At 37.9% G+C, this 22584-nt stretch overlaps 1 protein-coding gene and 1 pseudogene across 2 annotated transcripts; both read right to left on the bottom strand.

Annotated features, from left to right (window-relative positions):
* Positions 1-222: 222 nt before the first annotated feature.
* LOC306860608 (dynein axonemal heavy chain 12-like) lies at positions 223-6948 on the bottom strand. The gene is made up of 10 exons (XM_079402386.1): positions 6858-6948; positions 6067-6201; positions 5931-5986; positions 5699-5830; positions 5043-5201; positions 3924-4169; positions 3642-3819; positions 3024-3567; positions 2067-2220; positions 223-490 (listed from the first exon to the last, which is right to left on the bottom strand). Exons 2-10 carry the CDS (start codon positions 6183-6185, stop codon positions 315-317), a joined length of 1764 nt encoding a protein of 587 aa, XP_079258512.1. The 5' UTR covers positions 6186-6201; positions 6858-6948; the 3' UTR covers positions 223-314.
* A 919-nt stretch (positions 6949-7867) lies between these two features.
* On the bottom strand, positions 7868-22341 carry LOC306860509 (dynein axonemal heavy chain 7-like; annotated as a pseudogene). The gene is made up of 41 exons: positions 22237-22341; positions 22015-22122; positions 21457-21638; positions 21134-21387; positions 20734-20928; positions 20139-20260; positions 19132-19414; positions 18920-19039; positions 18702-18836; positions 18451-18627; positions 18236-18372; positions 17778-17916; positions 17498-17664; positions 17440-17453; positions 17207-17353; positions 16883-17016; positions 16600-16762; positions 15240-15320; positions 14887-15063; positions 14297-14427; positions 14121-14210; positions 13890-14030; positions 13466-13707; positions 13222-13369; positions 12993-13138; positions 12663-12879; positions 12350-12540; positions 12065-12257; positions 11797-11969; positions 11569-11709; positions 11253-11416; positions 11002-11146; positions 10799-10945; positions 9928-10161; positions 9643-9828; positions 9465-9557; positions 9169-9373; positions 8470-8607; positions 8289-8374; positions 8126-8236; positions 7868-8057 (listed from the first exon to the last, which is right to left on the bottom strand). The product of its transcript is annotated as a dynein axonemal heavy chain 7-like (transcript).
* Between the last annotated feature and the right edge of the window lie 243 nt (positions 22342-22584).

Raw genomic sequence — 22584 nt, forward strand, 5'->3', positions numbered from 1 at the left:
CATGTCTTTCCACATTTAAAGGGATAGTTTACCCCCCCCCAAAAAATCTGTCATCATTTAGTCACCCTCAAGTTGTTCCAAATGTACGAGTTTCTTTCTTCTGTTGAACACACAAAAAAAGATAGTTTGATGATGAATGTGTGTAACCAAACGGTTGCTGGTAGCCACTGCATCACAGATTTTCAACACTGTGTATCTGGATATTATTTGTATACACAAATGAATATTTCACAAGGCTTTTTAATAAAAACTGTACATTTATAAAGTTTTTTTTTTTATAGCAGCTTCTCTTGTATAGATTTATCAATCTGGTTTTACTCTTCTGTCATACTTCCTCTGCTGTAAATATCATACTCTTTGAAGCGAATATAGTCTTTGAGACTGGTGGGCAGAGGCAGGAAACTGATAAAAACTGGAGCCCTCAGACGCAAGCGACCCAAACAGTCACGGATCTTCAGTCTGCAGAGATGCTTCAGGCTTCGAGCATTTTCTGATGAGCAGAGAACATGCATAAATACATTCTGGAATGTGCTGCATTTTAATTTAAGTACATGATCACTTACAACAAGTATAACACAGCACATGTAGGAACTATACATTAGGTCTACTGAGAATTTCAAGTTAAAGGGGTCATATGATGCGATTTCAAGTTTTCCTTTTCTTTGGAGTGTTACAAGCTGATTGTGCATAGATAAAATCCCTGAAGTTGCAAAAACTAAAATCTCAAAACCAAAGAGATATTCTTTATCAAAATTAAGACTCGACCACGCCCCACATGTCTACCTCATGATGTGGAAATATTTGCGTAAGGCATGGTTTTAGTAACCGCAGTAGTGTTAATGCAGCCATGTCAGGGAGACGCTGTGTGTTTCTAGGTGAAAGCAAAAGCACTTTATTAGGCCTTCTGAAAGTAGATGCATTTAGGAATCATTAAGATTACTTACAACAGAACAGCAACACATGTTATGGACGACCGTTTCGTGAGAGGAGGTAATTCTGACTTTGCTATGACAATCTGGTGCTTCTGAATCAGCGACTGTATGTATGTTTTGCTATTAGTTTAAGTATTTGCTATTGACTGTTTAAATGCGGAGTTTTATGTGTCGTGTGTGTGTGTGTGTGAGAGAGAGACAGGGTCACATCACAGTGGAGTCAGCTTTCTTAATCGCGGTTTGTTTGCAAATAAATACGAGCATCATCACTGTGTCTGTCATGCGACTCTGTTCCCCTCTCGGGCTTGAACTGATGGTAAAACTAAGGACATTATTAACCGGAATCAGAATCAGAAAGAGCTTTTATTGCCAAGTATGCTTGCGCATACAAGGAATTTGTTTTAGTGTCATAAGCTTCCAGTTCACAGAGACAACAACGACACACAGACAATAAAAATAATTAAAAACATTTTTTTTTTTATTATTGTTTATACAGTTGTGCAATAGATGAAAGAATGGCATAGAATAGAAGGAGATGCAGGGATGTGCAAGGATGGAGGTGGTAGCAAATAAATATAAGGTTATTGCACATTGTTATTGCATAATTTACAACTGTTCGTAAATTGGATTGCCTGGGGGAAGAAACTGTTCTTGTGCCTGGCTATCCTGGTAATTGTGGCTCTGTAGTGCCGGCCAGATGGCAAAAGTTAGAAAAGGGGATGACTTGGATGTGAGGGATCCAGAGTGATTTTCTGATTAACTGTCTTTACTTTAATTTTGAAAGCTGAAGCTCGCAATTATGGAAAGGGGCGTTACATTTCCTAGCGGCTTGCAGTGTTCGGCCAATCACAATGCACTATGTCAGTTGGCCAATCAGAGCAGACTGTGCTTGTCGGAAGGAGGGACTTTGTGGAAAATGAAGCGTTTGAGAGAGGCGGGGCATAAAGGACCTACAATAATGTACAGTATTTGAAAAATAATGTGTTTTTTGAACATTAAATCATTTCAACATATTCTGTTAAACCAAATACACAAAAAGCATCATATGACACCTTTAAAGTTTGTCTGGATCTCACTAAAGATAAACATGAACAGAATAAAGAACAAGCTCTCAAGATGTGACTTGAAACTCACCTTGTATCTTACAGATTTCTGGCCACTGTTTTTGTTCAACCAGAACACTCTTCAGTTTGGAGCAGAGAGTCACATGATCAACATAATCCAACATGATTCTCACTACTTGGGCTGAGATGTGCTTGAGCCAGTACACAGTGATCACCTCACAGAACTGCACAAAATTTAGTTTAGTCTTTCAGTAGGTACCTTAAAGAAACAGTTGACCCAAAAATGAAACTTCTGTCATCATTGATTCACCCTAATGTTGTTCCAAACCTGTTTGTCTTTCTTTCATCACAAACGTTTTGTTTTTTTCAAGTCAATGGGATTTCTGTTTGGACCTAAATGTTCTTCAAAATATGTGCTTTTATCATTTGTAGACAAAGTTATACACTATCTTTCAAAAGTGTTTTTAATGCTTTTGAAAGAAGTCTCTTGTGCTGAATTTATTTGATCAAAAATACTGTAAAAACGGTAATATTGTGGAATATTATTAAAATTCCATAATATATTTTAAAATGTAAATTATTCCTGCGATGGCAAAGCTGATTTTTTTCAGCAGCCATTACTCCAATCTTCAGTGTCACATGATCCTTCAGAAATCATACTAATATGCTGATTTGATGCTCAAGAATCATTTATTATCATTACCAATGTTGGAAACAGTTGTGCTGCTTAATTTTTTTCAGGATACTTTGATCAAGAGAAAGAACAGAAGAACAGCATTTATTTGAAACAGAAATCTTGTAACATTATAAAAGTCTTTACTGTCATTTTTGATAAATTTAATGTGTCTTTGTTGAATAGAAGTTTTTTGGTTTTTTTTAAATTGCTAACGTCAAACCTTTTTCAACAGTAGTGTACATGTCTGGAATAACACATTAAGGTGAGTTAATTTTCGTTTTCAATTTTGGGTACCTTTAACAAGATCAGATCCTACCCATTGACTGAAAAATGAGCAGTAACTGGTCTTACCACAACATCTTTGATGACAGAAGTGCTCCAGCCCTCATAATCCACAGGCACATGTGAGGCCTGTCCATACGGGCAGTCAAAGCAGCGCTGCACATCATAGCCATTATTGAGCAGCATACGCAGCATCACCTCATCCTTAAGTGCGTAATGAAGGGCAGAAGGGAAGTGGGTGGTGTTGACACGGGAGTAGTAGTTCACATTGGCACCGTAGCGGAGCAGAGTGTTGATTAGCTCGTAGTTGCCCAGTCGCATGGCCACCTGCAGGCAGTTGACAGGGTCTTGATTGGGCATGGCCCCGGCCTCCAGAAGCAGCCTCGCTGACTGGACGTCGTTATTCGACACAGCGAAGAACAGTGCTGACCTGCGTTCATCCTCATAGTTCCTGCGCACTCTGGGGTGTAGCATGAAGTTTGGGTCAAACCCGGAGCTCAGGAGCAGATCCAGACACTGAGAGTGACCGCCTGCAGCGGCAGAGTGTAACGGGCTCATGCCGCTCTCTTTGATCACCTCTTTCTTAGTCACAGGGATCAGCTGCTCCAGCACTCTATGAAAGACACAAACAGAGTTTTTTCAGGGTAAACACTACATTGATCAACCCATCGGCAGGGTGGTACTCACAGCAGATGTGCGCGGTAGGCTGCACGGTGGATGGGGAGATGGCCAGTGTGGGTGGGAACGTTGGGATCGGCTCCATACTCCAGCAGCAGTGAAATGATATCGGGGTTTCCAGAAGCCGCAGCGTCGAATAAAACTGAGGCTGAACCAAGAGAATGAGGCTTGGACCACACACTGGCCCCTAAGGATGAGTGGGTCATTAAATGTTATGACAAGTGATCAATGCCAAACAGACAGACAGATAGACAGATATAGATTAGATAGACAGATAGATTGCGAAATCACCTTTCTGAAGCAGAATCTCTACAACGTTAAAATGTCCAGCTTGAGCTGCAAGTCCTAAAGGAGTATGTTCACAGACGTCAATGATATTTGGGTCAGCGCCAGATTGTAGGAGTAGGTATACAAAGTTATCCAAGCCAAGCACGGATGCTTCATGCAGAGCGGTTCTTTGAAGACTTCCTTTTTGGTCCACTGTGGCATTGTAGCGTAGCAGCAGCAGAGCCAGGTCATACTGGTCATTCTTTATGGCTGGAAAAAAGGCAAATCATGTATTCAGGCCAATACTGATAAGATAATTATTTTAATGTTGAATCAATTCTAGAATCAAAATCAAAATTGAATCAAAAAGTTCTACACTATTTTGACTACAAAATATAAAACTAAAACCTTACTAATTAAAATCAATCTGTTTAATTCAGTGGTTCTCAACTTTTTTGACAAGGCCCCTTATTTTCCAAACTATTCAAATGATGATTTTTAAAATATTTTACTCACAATTTCCATTTGATGAAATATTTCGAAAAAAAATTATATTTATTATAAAAATGTCCACTATGATCTAACATCGTGTTATTTTACATACTTTTCCAGATAACGATATCACACTTTTTTTTCAATTAAGCAAATAATTTTAAATATTCAAAATATATGACCGTAATATAACCAAATATATAATTTTACATTTAAAATAAATGTAAATTTTTAAATAAAATAAGACATTTAAATAAATGTAATAATATCAATTTAAATAACATTTGAAGTCATCCTAAGGCCACCATGACCTCTGACCCCTGTTTGAGAACTTCTACTTTAAATGCTACAAGTGAATTTAGGCATCACAATATTATGAAAATTGCAAATGTATTTTGAGATTTGCATTTAACAGTGTTATTAAATGATTAAGTTTCTTGTCTTAGGTGCTAAACTTCACCAAATACTAAAGGAACACAATATAGATTGACGCACAATACGTAATTTATCATGAATTGAAATAACAATGCACTTCAATCTTTATCCAAAAAAAAAAAAAGAGAGAGAGAGAGACTTGCAGTTCTATTCTTAAATGAGGAATGTGCGCTTACTTAGCATTCTGTATGTTAAAAATAGCACTGCGTTCCACACCTGCAACCAATGCAGAATCATCATCCTCATTTTTACAGTCAGGGTCACAACCGTTCTGCAGCAGGAATGTGGCATTCTCTCGAAGACCGTGGACAACGGCGAGAAACAGCGGAGTCTCCCCTCTCAGAGTACGGCATTGCCCTGACCCCTGAGGAGATGCTGAATGAGGAATTCTCATTAAGATTTAACATGTTTTGGGGGTTTAGAGAGGTAACTATTATGGAAGCTTATTTCCACAGATAAATAAAAATATTAAAAAAGTAACTGCGACCACTCACAACTGTGAGTTTTTATCTGGCAATTCAGACTTTTTTTCTCACAATTTTGACCTTTTTTTCTTCTTCTTGGAATTCAGAGTTTACAACTTGCAATTATGATTTTTTACTCTAAACTCTTAGACATCTCACAATTCTGCATTTTTGTCTTGGAAGTTTACCTCTCACAATTCTGACTTTCATAAAATTAAGTTTTCATCTCACTTTTTTTCTGCCACTGAATGAAAAATTAAAATAGGTAATTGCGATTTTTTTAGTCCCACCATACAGTACAATTCTCCCTTTTTTTCCTCGCAATTGTGAATTATAAGCTCGCTCGCAATTCTGACCTTTTTTCTGAGGAAATAAGCTTCCATAGATACTTTATGCTATCTCTTGGACCTGCATAAGTGATCTCCAGAATGCTCCTCTTGTGTTGCACCGCTGCCTCATGCAAAGGAATCCAGCCCTTGCTGTCTGCATTAGACAAAGCCTCCTTACACTGGACCAGGACCTTCAGAGCATCCTCATTACCTGACACCACACATGTAGTGAGCGTCACGTATAGACTCCAGATCTTCTACAGCACTTACTGAAAATGCTGATGAACATTTTTGAAGGATTTAGCTCTTACCAGCTTGTATAGCAGTGAAAATGTCCTCGTGGTCAATGCAGTCTAATGGATCACTGCTGAGGGACATCAAAATAAAATGTTAGATCATAAGACACACGCTATTAGTGCATTAATAAAAGTGGGGATTTAGCTGTACCTGGTAGCTGAATCAGCATGTTTACTGTACTCCAATAGACTCTGTTCAATCATGTACTGAGTGGCCTCATCTTCATCGTCATCCCAGTCATCCTCCGCAGCCTCATACACTTCCTCCATATTTCACTAATAAACTCTAATTTGGCAATCAGAACAACAAGATTTACCAGCAAATGGCATTTTCTGTCTTTACAATGTGAAAAAAGTGACTTTAGTTATTAGTATCTAAAAAGTATCAGTAAGGTTTAAGAAACCTTAACTACAGGATATAAATGTGAATAAAGATACTGATAACTAAAGTCACTTTTTTCACATTTTAGTATTTGCCAACCTAGCATAGGATCATAATAAACAGGCTAGTCTAACGTAGGAAAACATGCAGTGTATCGTGTATATTATGACTAGCATCAGTTTGACTCCTGAAGTCAATGTTATAAGGTTTTTTTTTCTGCAACAGACTGTATTGTATATGCATACAAGCTTTGGTTTCCAATAGCCAAAGCTGAAAATATCTGCTCTAGTTTCTACTGAGCTGGCTTGAATTACAAAAGGATGTAACCAACACTCAAAACTCTGTAGTTGTTGCATTAAAATGTCAAATTCATGAATGTAAAAAGAATGCCTAACATCATAATTAGAAGCTTTGGTAACTACATCCTTCATCCTGTCTAATTACTTTAAGAATGTTTTGTAAACATGCAACGCATCCCATGCAATCTATTTCTGCAGAGATTTTCCAGGAAGAATAATCTGTTTACATATGCTTAATTCAAAGGCAAATGTTTCTTCTACCTGATGCAACGGGAAATGTTGAAAACAGTCGAGGCAGTTGTATCTGTGCCGTGTTTTTGGTCGCTTTACACTCTTAAAACTATTTATATCTGTGCATGCTTAAAAATACATGCTCATGGGGCCTGGGCCAGCCAACCAACACCTGGCTTTGACCCACTGCGTGACAGTCAGTCTTGCAATTCTACCCCACCAGACAGCTGACCTGAGAGTTAATGTTCTTAGGAACACTTGCAATGAGCCACACTTTCTCTTGTATTCAGATGTCTGTTTGAACTAAACAGTAACCACACGTCTTTAAATTCACAGTGGACAGTACAAACCACACACTCTCAGATAAACAGGAAGCTGTGCATTGATTAAATAAATCTATCCCAGCAGAGATACACATTAACACTCTGATGCATGAATTATTAAATCACAGAAGAATATTCCTATTGTACTTAAAAGCAAGAATATATATTTTTTGTTGTGATGTACAATAATGTAGGCAAATTTGTTGCTAAGCAAAAAATGCTCTTTTGAGCTACAAAAACATATAAATGATGCACAAAAATATATAACAATCTCACCCTGAATAGAAAGTGTTAGTAATATAGACTGTATAATGAGGACTGAAGAAATGTTTTCTGTGTATAGCAGGTTTCTCTACTGATTTGTTTTTTACAAAAAAACTCTACAACAAATATATTAATGTTACTTAACTGAAAGTGCTCTGTAGATCAAGTTCTATACTGAAAAAATATTTTTCACCTGTCTGGATCTCCTGTAAAAAAAAATCAAATTAAATATTCTGGAGGTACCTGATGCTTCACCACTACCATCACCCATGCTGAATTGATCATCCGTTGTCATGAATAAAAAAAAACCCCACAATGACATTAAAAGAGAACAGTCATACAGAATTATGATGGTGTTTGCCAAAAAAAATTAAAAAACAGTTGCAGCGAAACAATTTTTAATGGAAACAGTGGAAAATAAAGTGCTTATTCAGAAGTCAGAGGGGTTTGGTGTCAATCATCTAGCTGACAGAGTAAAGCCACCCCTCTCTTGATCCAGTGCTGAGGACGCTTGCTGGTAGGGAGCATCATGCTGATGACAAAGTTGGTTGAATGGCCAGTGGTGGACAGTGTTCCTTTACGCTCACTGGTCTTGTAGACCACACATAGATGCTCTGGGGCTGATCCATCCTCCTCTTGTCCGCTAAAGACAGGTTTGGAGAGTTTGCTAAGCACGATATGCTGAATATGAACATAAGTTATAATCATGACATAACATTATTTGGTTTGATCCAGATGATAGGGACTGCATCAAATAACACTTTGGGATACTGTTCGGCCAACTCCACTGCAAAGAACATAATTAATGGAAAAAAAAAATAGCTTAGAAATTATATTATTTCTAGTGTCTTCCTGCCCTCGAATGTATTCTTGCCTTTTTCTATTCCACCGAGCTCCATCCAGGCCATGAATATAGACTCCATCTTCAGGAGATGAGTCAGAGGTGTCAAATGGCAGAGCCTAAAGTAATAAAGAACAATTTGTAGCTCTCAAATCATCTCTTTTTTATCTAATAAAAGTACTCTCAGCCGTAGAACAGCTGCAGCAGAGGATACCTCATAATTAAAGCCAAGCAGGTCAATAGGGATGGAGTACTTCCTAGCATAATTCTGCAAGGCACCTGTTATGAAAGCCCGAGTGAAGAAAAACCCAGACAACCAGAATACATGGGGCTTCTGCGTGTCATACCACTCCTAGAAAAAGAATATGACACAGAGAGACACTAATTAATTAAAAAATAAAATATATTGTCATCTATTCCTGTAGAGCTGAATCTTCAGTGTTACATGATCCTTCAAAAATCATTCTAATATGCTGATTTGGTGTTCACAGTGTGCTGCTTAATATTTTGGTGGAAACTGTGATACATTTTTTCAGAATTCTTTTATAAATGCAACATTCGAAAGAACAGAATTTATTTAAAATATGAATCTTTTTTTAAGATTATAAATGTCTTTAGTGTCACTTTTGATTAATGCCTCTTTGCTGCCTAAAAGTATTAGTCTTTAAAAAAAAAAGCTTACTGACCAAAATATTTTGAAATATTAAAAAATACAATTCTGCACTATTTCTGTCACTAATCAAACGTTAGCAAATTTGAGACACAAATTTAAATTTTCGCACAAATTTTTTCTAAAAATGTTAATCATATCATGCATTCAAAATATATATTACGTTTTAAAAATGCTAAATAAAAGAATTTTCACTAGCTGTCTGATACTTTTAGACCCCATTGTTTGTGTGTGATCACTGACCTGCAGAAATTTGAGTCTGGCTAAGAAGTCGTTGACATAGCTGCCCAATGGCTTGAGACTAGGATAGGAGCATTTGGCCCACTTTTCTGGCAATTTCCCCACCAGCAGACTGCCAGCTACAGCCTCTAGCTCTGCATCCATCACCACCAGCCCCTTAATGGCCTTTATCAGGTTCTGCAGACTCACACGTATAGTGCTGCTCAAACTAAAAGAGGAAAGTAGATTACAGAATAAACACCATATGTGGAATTGTTTCTGTAGACATTCTGGATCTAAAATGAGCTCTGAGGACTCACTTGTTGTACCGCTGCATCTCCTGCACGAGCACCGTATTCATAACACACAGGAAACTTGACAAGGGCAGACTCGATGTCAAAGTTACCTGGAAGCTGCATGGCCAAAATCAGAATGTCAATAAATCACGGTCATATGTACAAAATACCTTTTTATCCCAATAACTATTTATAATCTTACTTTATACAGGATGTCATTTGCAATGTCCAGTAGAGTGGTATCCCCGCCAGAGCCGCCCCCTCCTGAGCCCCCACCCTGGGTCAAGATGAGGGAATCAAATAGTAGTTTTGTCTGTTGAAGGTCTTTGGAGATGTCCACGTTCTCATGCATGTCAGACACCTCGGGATGCTGGGTAGAAGGTAGGTTCTGTGGAGCATATGCGGTGTGTTGTATTGAGTTATTTCATCAGAGTTTGAACGAAAGATTTAGAACGAGGTCAGCAGCTACTGTACCATAAAGTCGTACCCTGATAAACTCCACATAGTCTTCATAGATGGACTTTGGAGGTGCGTGATAATTGCCACTGGGGGAGAAGGAGTAGCGTGGGTGGTCGATAATGTCTTTATTGTAGAAGTCAGCAAGGATTGTCATGAGGAGGCGACGGTCCCAGTCATCTGTTACACGTCCTCCGTAGTTACACTCTCCAGTCAGATACGTGATGGCCTCAAAGGGAACCTCCTCGTACTCATTCACAAAGAGCTTTATTAAGGTCACATTTACTCTATCAGGGATACTTTTGTCATGCCTTCATTTATTTTTGCTACTTTTAATATGACTTTTGCATTGTGCAGATTTATTGTTTAACCCTTGTCCAGGACCCAAAACTTTCCATCAAAAAATAAATAAATAAAAAAAATTTTAACACTATGATGATATGAGCGAAAAGTGAAATAAGTGTAAACAATTACAATTATTATTATTATTCATTTTTTTTCAGGGGTAAAAAACGATATAAATACTGTTCAGTTTCTTACACAGACCAATCATTTTGTGTCTTTAGACCTCAATGTATCGTCACAAGCCGCAGGGTTTAATTTGGTTTTGTCTGTGTATGTTTTTTTTTCCTCTCAAAGCCGTGAGTACCATTGACTGACATTATATGATTGACAGGTTTGAGTTAAAAATCTTTGTTTGTGTTTTTTTCTGTAACCATTTATAAAGTCTGCAAATGTATAATGCCCTGTGTTTCAAAATCTGATCAGATTTTGGAAGTCGTGTAGCGGTAAGCAACCTCAATAGTTTACCATAAACGTACTTCATGAAAAATTAAGAACACTCTAAATAAGAGAAATGTTTAACTGTCCTATTTAACTGAAGTAATAAAGCACTCACTAGCCATAGGATCTGCTCCAGGAGAGAGTACAAACACCAGTGGAATGGTGCAGTTACAGTCACTGTAGCTCTTACTGAGGTCAATTGGAGGTGGTTCAACAAATCTCTTTCCCAATTTGTCAGTCACAAATTTGCTGATTGCTGGCTCAATTATTACTTTTTAATTACTATGATAACATGTCAATTTCAAACTCAATGAGAACTCACTTTATCAGGTCTAAGGCATCGGTAAACGATAATTTTTTGAAGTTCACTGAGTTTATCACACCAGGGCTTGGGTAAAGCTGTGTTGTATGGCTCCTTGCTGTCATAAATTGGCAGGAAACTCTCAGGACTCTTAATGAAGCTCTCCCTATATTTAGTCAAAAGAATGTGTCAGTATCAGCTGCAAAAGCATTGATATAACATGCAGATGTAACATTTCAGTCATTTCAGAAGCCATAGCAGAGATTTCATACTTGAGGCCCTCAAGGGCAGGTAGATCACTGGCCCGGCAGATCTCATCCCAGCTCTTGTCTTGTCAGGCAGCCAGCTTGGATCAGGGTTGGCGACGTTGTTCTGTAGACCCACACCTCCAGTGAGCAGGAACATAAATTCAGAGTACTCGATCTCCTTCTTAGCCCTTAGAAAGATCAAGTTTAGTGCACGGATTCAATCAGGACCATATATACTTGGACATAAGTTTCATCACGTTTCTATGAAATCTGACAGTAATATGACAGGGTTGCTTTTATCTAGAATTATATTCAAGACTGTACTAAAATTTGAACTTACAGCAGTAAGTTAGAAGAGAGCAGGAACGAGAAGAGGAGTTTGTCCTTCTCAAACAGCGAACGGCACACGTTGCAGTACAGGTTATAGGTGAAATGATCAATCAGGTATCTGAGTCGCTTCTCTAGATTCTTTGATTTATTGCTGTGAAATCCATATGCACAATAAATGCAAATGCAAATAAAAATTATTGATGCAGTATTTTTAAACTCATGTGCAGTTATTCCCCACCTGTCATGTATGGAGTTGACATAGAGGTTGACAAACCAGTTGAGAGAGTATTGATACATGGGGTCGATGTTGGCCAGGTCTGTAATACTGAAGGAAAGGATGGAGGAGTGCTTAGCAATGGCTCTGTAGCCTTCCCTCGACTCAGCTATTTCAATCTCAGTCTTTTCTGCAATCTAAAATTTAACAGAAAGGCACAGAAGTCAAACCAGAAACTAGCATGGCAATAATAAAGGAATTTAATCTAAACCAGCTCTTTAATGCACTACACCTGCTGTTTTTTAGTTATCTCATTAGACATGATCTTGGCAGCATCCAGAATCTGGATGGCACTCTCATCTTCCAAGATGTTCCCCTCTGAAGACTGCAGAGTTTCCAGGATTTGGTCGTCAATCTCCTTAAGCTGCTTCTTATTGGCTGCAGACTGAAGAATCAGGGCATTTCTCTCCTCTTCTAATTCAGGCCTGAGGGAAAACATAAGAAAAACAGTGTATCTTACAGGCAAAGACACTAATTCCGAATTATCAGGAAAACAAAGGAATAAAATCAGAATCACCTCTCTTTTGCTACCACAATGCCAAGTAGCTGGTCTTCAAGGCCCTCTGGTGTAATCATGAAGTTAAGCAGACACACTTTGGTAGCTAGCTCAGGCAGGTACTGAGGGTTCCTCAGCTTTGTAGTGATGTAAAAGCGGAAGTCACTCGAATACTCAATCACACTCTCACCCAATCTGATACAGTCCACACCCCCTACAAAAAGAAAGCAGGAACTCACTTTGATTTTCAACCCCTCTTTGAGAGTCAAATTAATCATGTAATCAAAATAATCTTTAAACAATAACTTATTTAAAAGAGTTGTTTAAGTAAAACTCCTTGCTTGAAAACTTGTTTGAGGAGCAGCGGCTCTAAGGAAGGGTCGAGCTCCTCTCCTATGTTCTCCAGCAGCAGTGGAGTACCAAACTGGATGCAGTTCTCAAGTGTTCTCATGTAGTCGGCATCAGTTAGCTTGACCACATTCAGATTATGCTCCCGTTCTGAGTTTTTCACCCATTTGTTGGCCTGGCCCTGCGGATCTATCATTAACGGCCTGGCAAGGAGAAAATTGGGTGGTAAAACATATAGCTTTGGTTCTAAAATCAGAAAAGACTTGTCATTATTTGTAACAAGATTTTGAAATTATTTGGCTTTGTTGAATCATACCATCTTCTGGAGTTGCTCACTATAACACCGTTATCAATGGAGAAGCTGTCCGTGGGAAGGCCAGCAATATTCCAGGCCCTGATCTTGATTGGATCTCCAAGTGTCTTACTTAGAGAAAAGTCATCAGAGGATGGGATCTTCTTGGACTGAGTAGGAAACATTGAATAAATTACACTAAATATTAATTTGCAAACAAGACCAGTCTTTACTGAGAAGAACAGTGCAATACCTTGCAGAGCTTGGCCCACATTTTAGTACAGTCATGGCGGAAGCTGGCAGTGAAAGCTCCCAGGTAAGCAATAACACCAGCAGATATTAGCACATCACCTGTCAAGTTATCATATGTGCACTGAAGGTCATTGGCTGCTTTCGACCACCTATGTAGAAATACAGGAATGCATACTCTGTTGGCTCAAATATAGGAATTAACTGACAGCATAGATTTCTAAGATTTGGTTGTAGTTGATTGGAACCTGGATTTTTCTCCTCCTAAACCTCCAATTAGCTTCTCGGCTCTCTCAAGCTTGCGAGCACAGAGGTCCACCTGGAACTCCAGCTGAGCTTTCTCTTCAGTCTTTTCCTCCAAAGTCTTCTGCAGTGAGGCCAGACGATCCTCCACCTCCTTTAGCTCTGCCCTCTTCTGGTTTAGCAGGGCCATGGTGGTGGCAAGGGATTCCTGGGCTACAACAAGGTTGGCTTTCTTAGGTGCCACCACCTAAGAGAGAAAATAATTTTAATCTCATCATGAGGTATGAAACAATAAAAAAATATATTTCCTTGTATTAGAAGAAAGAAAATTGAAAGAAAAACGTAAAATATAACTATTTGTATCTAACTATCTAACAATTGAAACTACTTTTTTTTTACTGTGTGAGATACAGATGAGGGTCTATCTACCTTTGCCACTCTGTCATAAACCTCCATTGCAGTGATCCATCTGCAAAGCCCCTCAGCTGCAGATGAGGCCTTGGCCACTTTGGTGGGGTCAAAGTCAGGGTTGGTCATGTACTCATTCCGGATTTTATGCATCACTTGAGCCTGTCACAAAACAAAACCATTAAAATACATGAACCGCAGTGTTACGAAACAACCTACTGTACACACCCTACATAACAAAAAAAGACTTACAGGGATGTTGTCTTTGTCATACTCCTTCAGATCTCTGAGGAAATTCATGTGCCCTAGCAGCTTCTTGCTTGGACCCCAGTAGTCAAGAATCTATCAGAATAGATATCATGCTGTCAGAAAAAAAACAAAAACAAAGAAAGCTCTTGTCATATGACCTGTCTAGACTCGCTTTTGACCTTCTGTCCAGTTCCAGCAGGATCATTGATCTTCTCTGGTTTGATGTCCTTCATTACACACACCGCTGCCATCACCAACTTCACTCCTGATGGAGGGTTCTTCATTGATTTTACATGGTCACATCAGCTGGCTGAAATCACAAATCAACCCACACCTTTTATAATAATCTATAATTTTATAAACGACAATTTACAACATTTAATCATACATGAATAATTATAGGGCTTTATCGATAAATTCTGGGTAGGGTTTGATGTAAACCCCTATCCCAAAGTATTACATTTCTGCAATTCTGCATTTAGCATGAACTGATTAACATACTTACATGTAATTTTTTTTTATAATTATCATTTTTAATTTTTTGTAAAATGTTTAAATAGATTATTTTCATTAAATAATAGGCAAAAGTGCATACTAAATTACAGTTCTTCTTTCTTGCAAAGTCTTATTTTTTCATACTGAATTGTCATCCTGGCATGAAGTTAAACATGATTAGCCACTTTCACACAGCACGGTTACTCTCCCCGTGTCTGAATATGCTGACTTTATGATATCATGTGAAAAGCACTATGTAAAATACGTAGTTGACCTTGAGTGTGTCCAGAGCAGTCAGCACAGCCTCCAGTGCAGGGATGGCCTCGGCCAAGTCACTCTCACACTCATTCTTCAAAGCCTGGGCTTCATTCGCTTTTAGAGTAGCTGTTTCTTCATCCACACGGACAAGTTTGCTCTTCGCCTCAACCTCCACTGACTCGACCTCTATCACCTGAGAAGAGAAACATGTAGCTAAAATATGCAGGCAAACGTTTCTCAAAATTAAGATAATTTACCTGAAATACTACTATAGGAACAACAGAAACACTGTAAATCTATTCAATGGTAGTGAAAAATGAACATTTGCTTTAAACACAGTACTGTAAGAAAGATGCCAATGTTTCTTACTTTCATTATTTTGGTGTTGTCAGTCTTAGCCTGTTCTAGTTTAGGCTGCAGGTCCACCAGCTCCTTCTTCATTTCACTCACCTAAACCAGCATAAATGCATTAAAATCATTTTTGTGCCTCACTGACCATGATTAAAAAGGCTATGTGGTTATAAAAAAAAGATAAATTTTAGCATTATATGCACTATTATAAGGAAAAATCACTTTTATAAGGTGTTTGAACACAGTTGTGTGGCCACAGTGTGTGAAAACAACCAGCCTATAATGTTAAAAATCCACACACTAAATAAATCATGAACAGTCTCTCCAAACAAGCTGTTTTGAGATTCTCCCTCTGTTCACGTCACTGAGGGGAAAAAATCCCGCCCATTTGTGACGTGTCTCTACCCTTTTAGCATAAACACAGCCCTGAGTGAGAAGCTGCAGTCCGCCATTACTGGAAATATACAATTTCAGCGCCAAAGAGGCATTACAAACATTGTGTTTTAGGATGCACTAATGAACATAGGAGTCGCCATAATCTCCCCCCATCTGAGCCGAGGACACTGTGGTTAAATTTCATTTTCGAAGGAAATATCCCAGAAAAAAATCAGTAAAAGTCCCCTAAATGTTTAGGAATCAATACTAACACTTTGTGTGCGAACATCAGCTCCAGACAAAGTAAGTATCAAACGTTTGTTTTCCAAATTGCCTTTCTGAAAGAAATTCTTGGCACTCTATAAGGCTATTTGCTAAAGCTATCTTTGTCTCTGCCCGTTTTCACTGATGCTGCCTTCAAGTGCTACCAGAATCATCTTGAATAGGAATGTGGTAGTTAAAAGTTGCATATGAAAGCAATGTGAGTCGATCGCTAGAAGTTGTTGAGCTCATAATCAGAAGTGGGACTTATAAAGTTTGCGATAGCATGAGACCAATGTTGTTATTTTTATACAGCCGTCTGTGTAGTTCATAATGCAAATTTATTATGCACAGTACAATCAGATGACTGACTTTGAAACAGAGTATGTTTTCTGTAAAGATAACAGGCTTGTACTAAATGTGGAATGTTTATTTGCAAAGGCTAGCACTGCTAATGCTGGAGCTTGAGCTCCTGAAGCTCCGTCCTCTTCTCCGGGAGCAACAGCTCATTTGCATTTAAAGCAATGTACTCAAAAACAGCGCGTTTTGGCTCATACCCTAAAAGTGGCAATTTCAACAAGCTATAAAAAACATTCTGTGTATTTTGAGCTAAAACTTCACATATACGCTATGGGGACATCAGAGACTCATTTTACATTTTGTAAAAAAGGGGCATAATAGGTCCCCTTTAAAAAATATGTTTATCTGCTACTTTTTCTCTACATTATTTCTAACACATTACCTGAGACTCTGCAAAAGCCAGTTTGTCCAATCCATTTGTATATCTGTTTTTAGCACTCATAACAGTGTCTCGTTTTTGAGTGAGAAGAAGTCTGAAGGCAGCTATGAGTTCCAAGTAAGAAGTAGGAGTCACATAGTTATGGCGGCCCAGCTCTGACAAAAACCTGCAAAGATGACATAATTTTATAAATAATTGTGTTCTAAAAGCCACAAGTCGTCATTTCTGTCGTCATTTACTCTCCTGAATGTTCCTAGAAACACTAACTTTGATATAAACATCATACCTGTGAGAAAAATCAATAGCAGAAGTGTGGAAGGTCTTGCAGATTGGCACAATTTCCTGTCGCTCAAGATCACTCAGCTCCAGTGTCTCCAAGAACTTATTAGCCACTCGCTCCAAAGCCTCTTCAGGCCATCGCTGGGGAGATCAGAAACTAAACTGTAACTTCACTTTTAGAGTAGGTTTATGTTCAAAACTGGTTTAATTGGTCATTTTTTATTTATAACATAAATAGATGCAGTTAATTAAAAAAAACACAGTTTCTTAGTTTTTCCAATCACAACAAGTAAATGCTTAACCATCTCTTCATTGTTCCAGCCAACCTCACCTGAAACCAATCTATGGTGCAAGCAGTTAATCAGGGAAGGGAACTGTCTCAGGCGGTTTCGGAAGGCATCTCCTATTGGGCTGAAGGCAGAGATCAGTTGCATGGCAGAGATCAGTTGCAGGTCCGTAAGGGTGATTTTTGAGGTGTCTTGAGGGTGAGTAAATGATACCATACAACATAAGGACTCTATTACAGAGTTCTATAAGCTCAGCTCTATAACAGCACATAAGAGCAAAGAGTAAAAAGACTAGGACAGATAACTGATTTATAGTGTATAAAGATTTCATTTACCAGTTCCCATGGTCAAAATACTGACGAAGCAGCTCAATTGGGGGTTGCGCACCAAACACCTCTTTTGCTGGCATATTCATGTCATCCACAAAAATGATGCATTTCTTTCCCATGGGTGGTCCATACACTCCCTTTCGCCTCTTGTCTAGTCTGGACATAATAATGTTCTAGAGGATAAAGAGAGCACTTGTGTTATAGAAAAATACTACTGAAAAATGAAATGTTTTAATTTCAACAATATATTGACTGTACGGTGAGTGGGAAGTATCCTGGTGGTTACCTGAGACTGATTGGCACTGGTGCGAGCTGAGAAGTTGATGAAGAAGGGAAGGAAGAGTTCTTTGTCGAGATTGTTCATTAGTTTTTCTTTCACATAAACAGACTTTCCTGTGCCTGTGGGGCCGACGAGCAAAAGAGGCCTAAATCGAAGTCAAAAACAAGAAGATTTTTAACGATTTTGGGGGGGATGCAATAACACAAATTAAAATCAATAGCTTAACAATCAAGTTTAAAAGCAGATATGAGTTAATGCAGTGGTTCTAAAACGGGTTTAGTAAACTTTCAAAGAAGTTGCAGGATGACTTAAAAGTATTTAAATTAATAAATTATTATTAATATATTAAAATGCTTGAAAAAAACTAAATCAAGATTTAACCTAAAAAACTGAAATCATATTTCTTTCTCCCCTCAATAACCACTGGTCTAATGTATGTCAAGATATTAAAATAGAATACTTACATCCCACACTGAATGCAGAGATATCGCACAGTGTCAATTGTAGGAACAATGATGTCCTGTACTTTGGTATTCTTGTCACCTAATGGTGCATTTCTGATCGACTCATTCCAGTGGACCCAACAACCTTTTCCTTTGAACTAATTTGAAGTGAAAAGAGTCATTTTCCAGAGTAATATCTCTCAAATTCTCATACTACTGCACTATTATATACCAACCTCATAACTGTAGTCATAGACAAGACCTTTCTCTTCAAATGGACACTCCCATTTAGACACAGAAGCAGGTATGGGGTAGTTTTCTGCCTTTCCTGAAATTATTTCTCTCAAAAACTGATCAAATCGACTGCGGCTGTCTGTATCACAGCATCCACCGACAGACCACACCAGGGCTTTTTAAAATTCATAACATCAAAGCTACCAGGCAAATTAATCAAAACAAGAGAACCTTTCTATATCATCTCCATGACCACATCCCTGGCATGCACATCTATGGTCACTAGGGCCCCCAGAGTGGTACGTGTCTGCTTGGACAGCTTCCCCCTCACCAGCTCCACGATATCATTCAGCTGATTCTGCAGCTGCTCATGGTAGTTCTTCAGACCCTTTGAAATCATTCAGATCAATATCTCAGGTACACAGTTAACAGAATCCAATGGTCCACTGATATTCAGAGTGGTTTCCTTACATTAGCACCACTCCTGATGGCCTCATGCACCTCCAGTGTCCAGTACATCTGTGAAGTACAGAGGACCACCTGTCCAGGCCACTCACGTACCCACTGACTCCTTTTAACCTCTGGATAAGACTGAACACATTCAAGACAGTAACCTGGTGCGTAAAAAATAATAAAGACCAAAAGTTGACACAAAAAAATATAAATGGGAACTTGTGTCTTACCAGTCTGGAGCGACTGATCACATCCCTGATGCTTCTCAGCATGATGTCTTCCACCTGCACCAGCCACTTCTCCACAGCTCCCCGTGCCTCAGACGTAGAGATCAGCTGGATGAGCTCCACACGCTCCCCCTCACTGCTGTACATGGCCTGGATGTCCAAGTTAGGCAGGAAGTCCAGTTTGGCGATGCCCTCAAAACATTTCTTTAAGTGAGGCTGCACTCGCATTGGATTTTTGGTTTCTGAGAGAATCTCCAGCATCTCATCATTTGGCAGGAAAAAGAATCTACAGAGTGTTAAAAGGAAATACTGATAAACAACATTGAGGATATATGGCATGACAGCTCAAAAGTATGGCACAATGTACTAACAGTGCTGTTATTAAAACTAAGCAAGTAACTATTAAAATAGTTTTTTGAAGTAAAATATAAATATTAGCAGAAAAAAGGAGAAATGTTGCTTTGTGAAATAACTGAAATAAATACGTTTAAGCTGAAATACAGTTTATTATAAATAAATTAAAATAAATTACATTAAATAAAAATAAAAATTAGAAATAAAAATATATATTTAAACAAAAAAAAATTATATATTATATATATATATATATATATATATATAAATAAATCACAAAAGCAATTAAATTAACAAAACAAACTAATGTTAAAATTTAAAATATAAAAATTAAATATTATAGTAAACAAATTATAATTACTAAAATAACACTTTGTGTAGCATCACTGAATGAAACTGCAAAAATAAGTATATATGTACAGTTATAAAAATAACTGTTTCCAAGTATGTTGTCTGCCACTGGTCAAAAAACTCCTGTTCCAAACTCACATAATTGGTTAAGCCAGTGTTGTTGTGCCAGAACTTGTCAGAATGATCAAACAAACAGCGTGCTTTTAGTTGCAGTTTACAGTAAAATCTACATATGAATTGCTTATTTAAACAAAAAAAATAAAAAGTACTTTAGCTTAAAATATACATAATTTTAAATACATTACCGTGGAAAAAACAATCTTTTCTTTTCAAGGTATGCATTCAAGCCCTTCATAATGTTCTCAAGGAGGATGTAGGACTCATGCAGTTTTTCAAACAATCCAGGCAGAGAAGTAGCAGCTAAAACCTGTGCAAATGGGAGGATTTTTGGTATTAGTTTTTTCAAACATAAAAAAAACAATAAATGAGAACATAAGCTAGAACATAAGCAAAATGATTTCTAAACCTCCAATTCTTTTATTGTTTGTATTTAGTATATGTGACCCTGGACCACAAAACCAGTCTTAAGTCGCTGGGGTATATTTGTAGCAATAGCCAAAAATACATTGTATGGGTCAAAATTATCGATTTTTCTTTTATGCCAAAACTCATTAGGATATTAAGATATTTTGTAAATTTCTTACTGTAAATACGTCAAAACTTCATTTTTGATAAGTAATATGCATAGCTAAGAACTTCATTTGGACAACTTTAAAGGCCATTTTCTCAATATTTAGATTTTTTTGCACCCTCAGATTCCAGATTTATTCAGCTTTCAGACGATGTATAAAATTGACACTTAAGACTGGTTTTGTGGTCCAGGGTCACATATGTCATCACCTTTGGATCCTTCCCACAGTGCATCATGACCTCCTTCCAGTGTTTGTTTACAATCTGGAAGAGACGGCCCTCCTCAGGCATCTGCTTCATTATATCCTCAGAACTGAAGATGGGCTCAAGGTATAGCCACTGATGTTGCACCTTCAGCCACTCATCTATAGTGTCTTGGATACGGATCAAACGTTCCTCCCAGGTCTGGGTTAAAACAACAAACCTTGCTCACTATTCCTTGCCAATGATCAAGAAAACTTAAAGCATTCTTTTAGCTATTTTTAAAACTTATTTTGAAACCGTTTGTGATATTGGTTCACATTTGTGAATAAAACTAAATATAAATTTTAATTCTCGAATAACTGGTTACTCGTTTCTTGAAATGCCCATCCCTCAAACTCAATCTCACCTTAATTTCTGTCTCGAAAGGCTTGATGAAAGGAGAGCGTCTCATAGTTTGGGTTTTCACTATCTGGTCATCCAGCATGGTTTGAATCTCATCCACAGAGGACAGGATGGACACGCATATCATCCATCCACTCCCTGTATGGATGATAATGAAATGACACTGTATCCCAAACCTCCACCATATTCTGCATGGCTCTCTCCAGAGCAAATTCCTGAAAGTGAGCAATTTCCAAAAAGATGTGAGGTGTTTTGTCTCTGTATGGCATATAACTGCATACAGGAACTGCAATAAATCATACGGGTGTTGATTCACAGTGTTATTACTTTGCTGGCTCCTGCATGTTCTCAAACATTTCCAGGTATGAGGTGAGGTTCTGTTTAAGGATTTTGCGCAGCATGCTTCCAGAGTCAGGGCTCAAGTCATTGCCTGCAATTTCTGACATTTGCTCCCAGTGTCGAGGTCTGATGCCGGGGTTACACAGGATGGACACCAATGGAATGTACTCCTAAGAATAGGAAATAATTTTAAAGGGTAAAAAGACACTTCTTTTAAAAACATAAAGAAGTACAATCTTACCAAACTTTTGAGAAGTAGTATATATAATATATTGAATTAAACATAAGCTGACCTTGGTGTACTCATCAAAAGAATGCTCTTCTTCCATTAATGTCTCCACTTGATCCTGTGCCATCCCATTGACTAACCAGTCATAGCTGTCAACTAAACAATATTCATGTAATTGAGCAGAATAATAGAGAGTCACAAAACACATCACACATTGTTCTGTGTGGTTTTAGCCCATTAATATGTGGTTGCGAAGGTGTTGCTAGGGTGTTTTGGGTTTTGAAGTGTTTGGCAGGTCCATCCAAGTTTATTCTTACAGCATTCCTAAGAGTAGTCTGTGCCCACATCTGAACATGAGCTGGAAGCTTGGCATCCACTACAGAAATGATGCCCTCTGCAAGGCATGCCTGGACCGTCTGCACTCTCTGTGGGACAGGCAGGACTTAATATCAAATATGAGCTCATAAACTCATCCGATCTGATTCAAATAGTCAAAATAATTGTGTGCAACACAACTGCACATCAATATATTTCCCAACCTGCATGGTATTGCTGATCAGGTTTGCAATTTCAAGCACAGCCTCCTCTAGATCACGAAAAGTAGGATAAAAATCCATCTTCACATCATCAAATATTAAGTTCATCTTGAATAGGGGTGTTGAGGGGATCAAACAAGCTGACAAATGCCACCACACTTAAAAGTCTAATTTAAAGCTTATTTATGATTACTTAAAAAGCAGCTATTTTTTTTTTTTTTATTAATGCTTGTTAACGTTAATCCACCAAATCAAATGCCGGTCCTAAATATATTTATATTATGTTTATAATATTATTTATATTAAAATATATTTTTATTAGAGTTCATATTTGCTACTTGTAATATTTTT

The sequence above is a fragment of the Barbus barbus genome, assembly GCF_936440315.1.
Source record: "Barbus barbus genome assembly, chromosome: 41".
Taxonomy (NCBI): Eukaryota; Metazoa; Chordata; class Actinopteri; order Cypriniformes; family Cyprinidae; genus Barbus; species Barbus barbus.

Excerpts from the sequence above, each read along its gene's own strand:
- LOC306860608 (XM_079402386.1), bottom strand. The coding sequence starts at position 6,185 with ATGGAGGAAGTGTATGAGGCTGCGGAGGATGACTGGGATGACGATGAA. Across the intron at positions 5,202-5,698 it reads TCTGGAGATCACTTATGCAG|CATCTCCTCAGGGGTCAGGG; the intron begins GTCCAAGAGATA and ends TTCCTCATTCAG. Across the intron at positions 3,820-3,923 it reads AGAGATTCTGCTTCAGAAAG|GGGCCAGTGTGTGGTCCAAG; the intron begins GTGATTTCGCAA and ends ACTCATCCTTAG.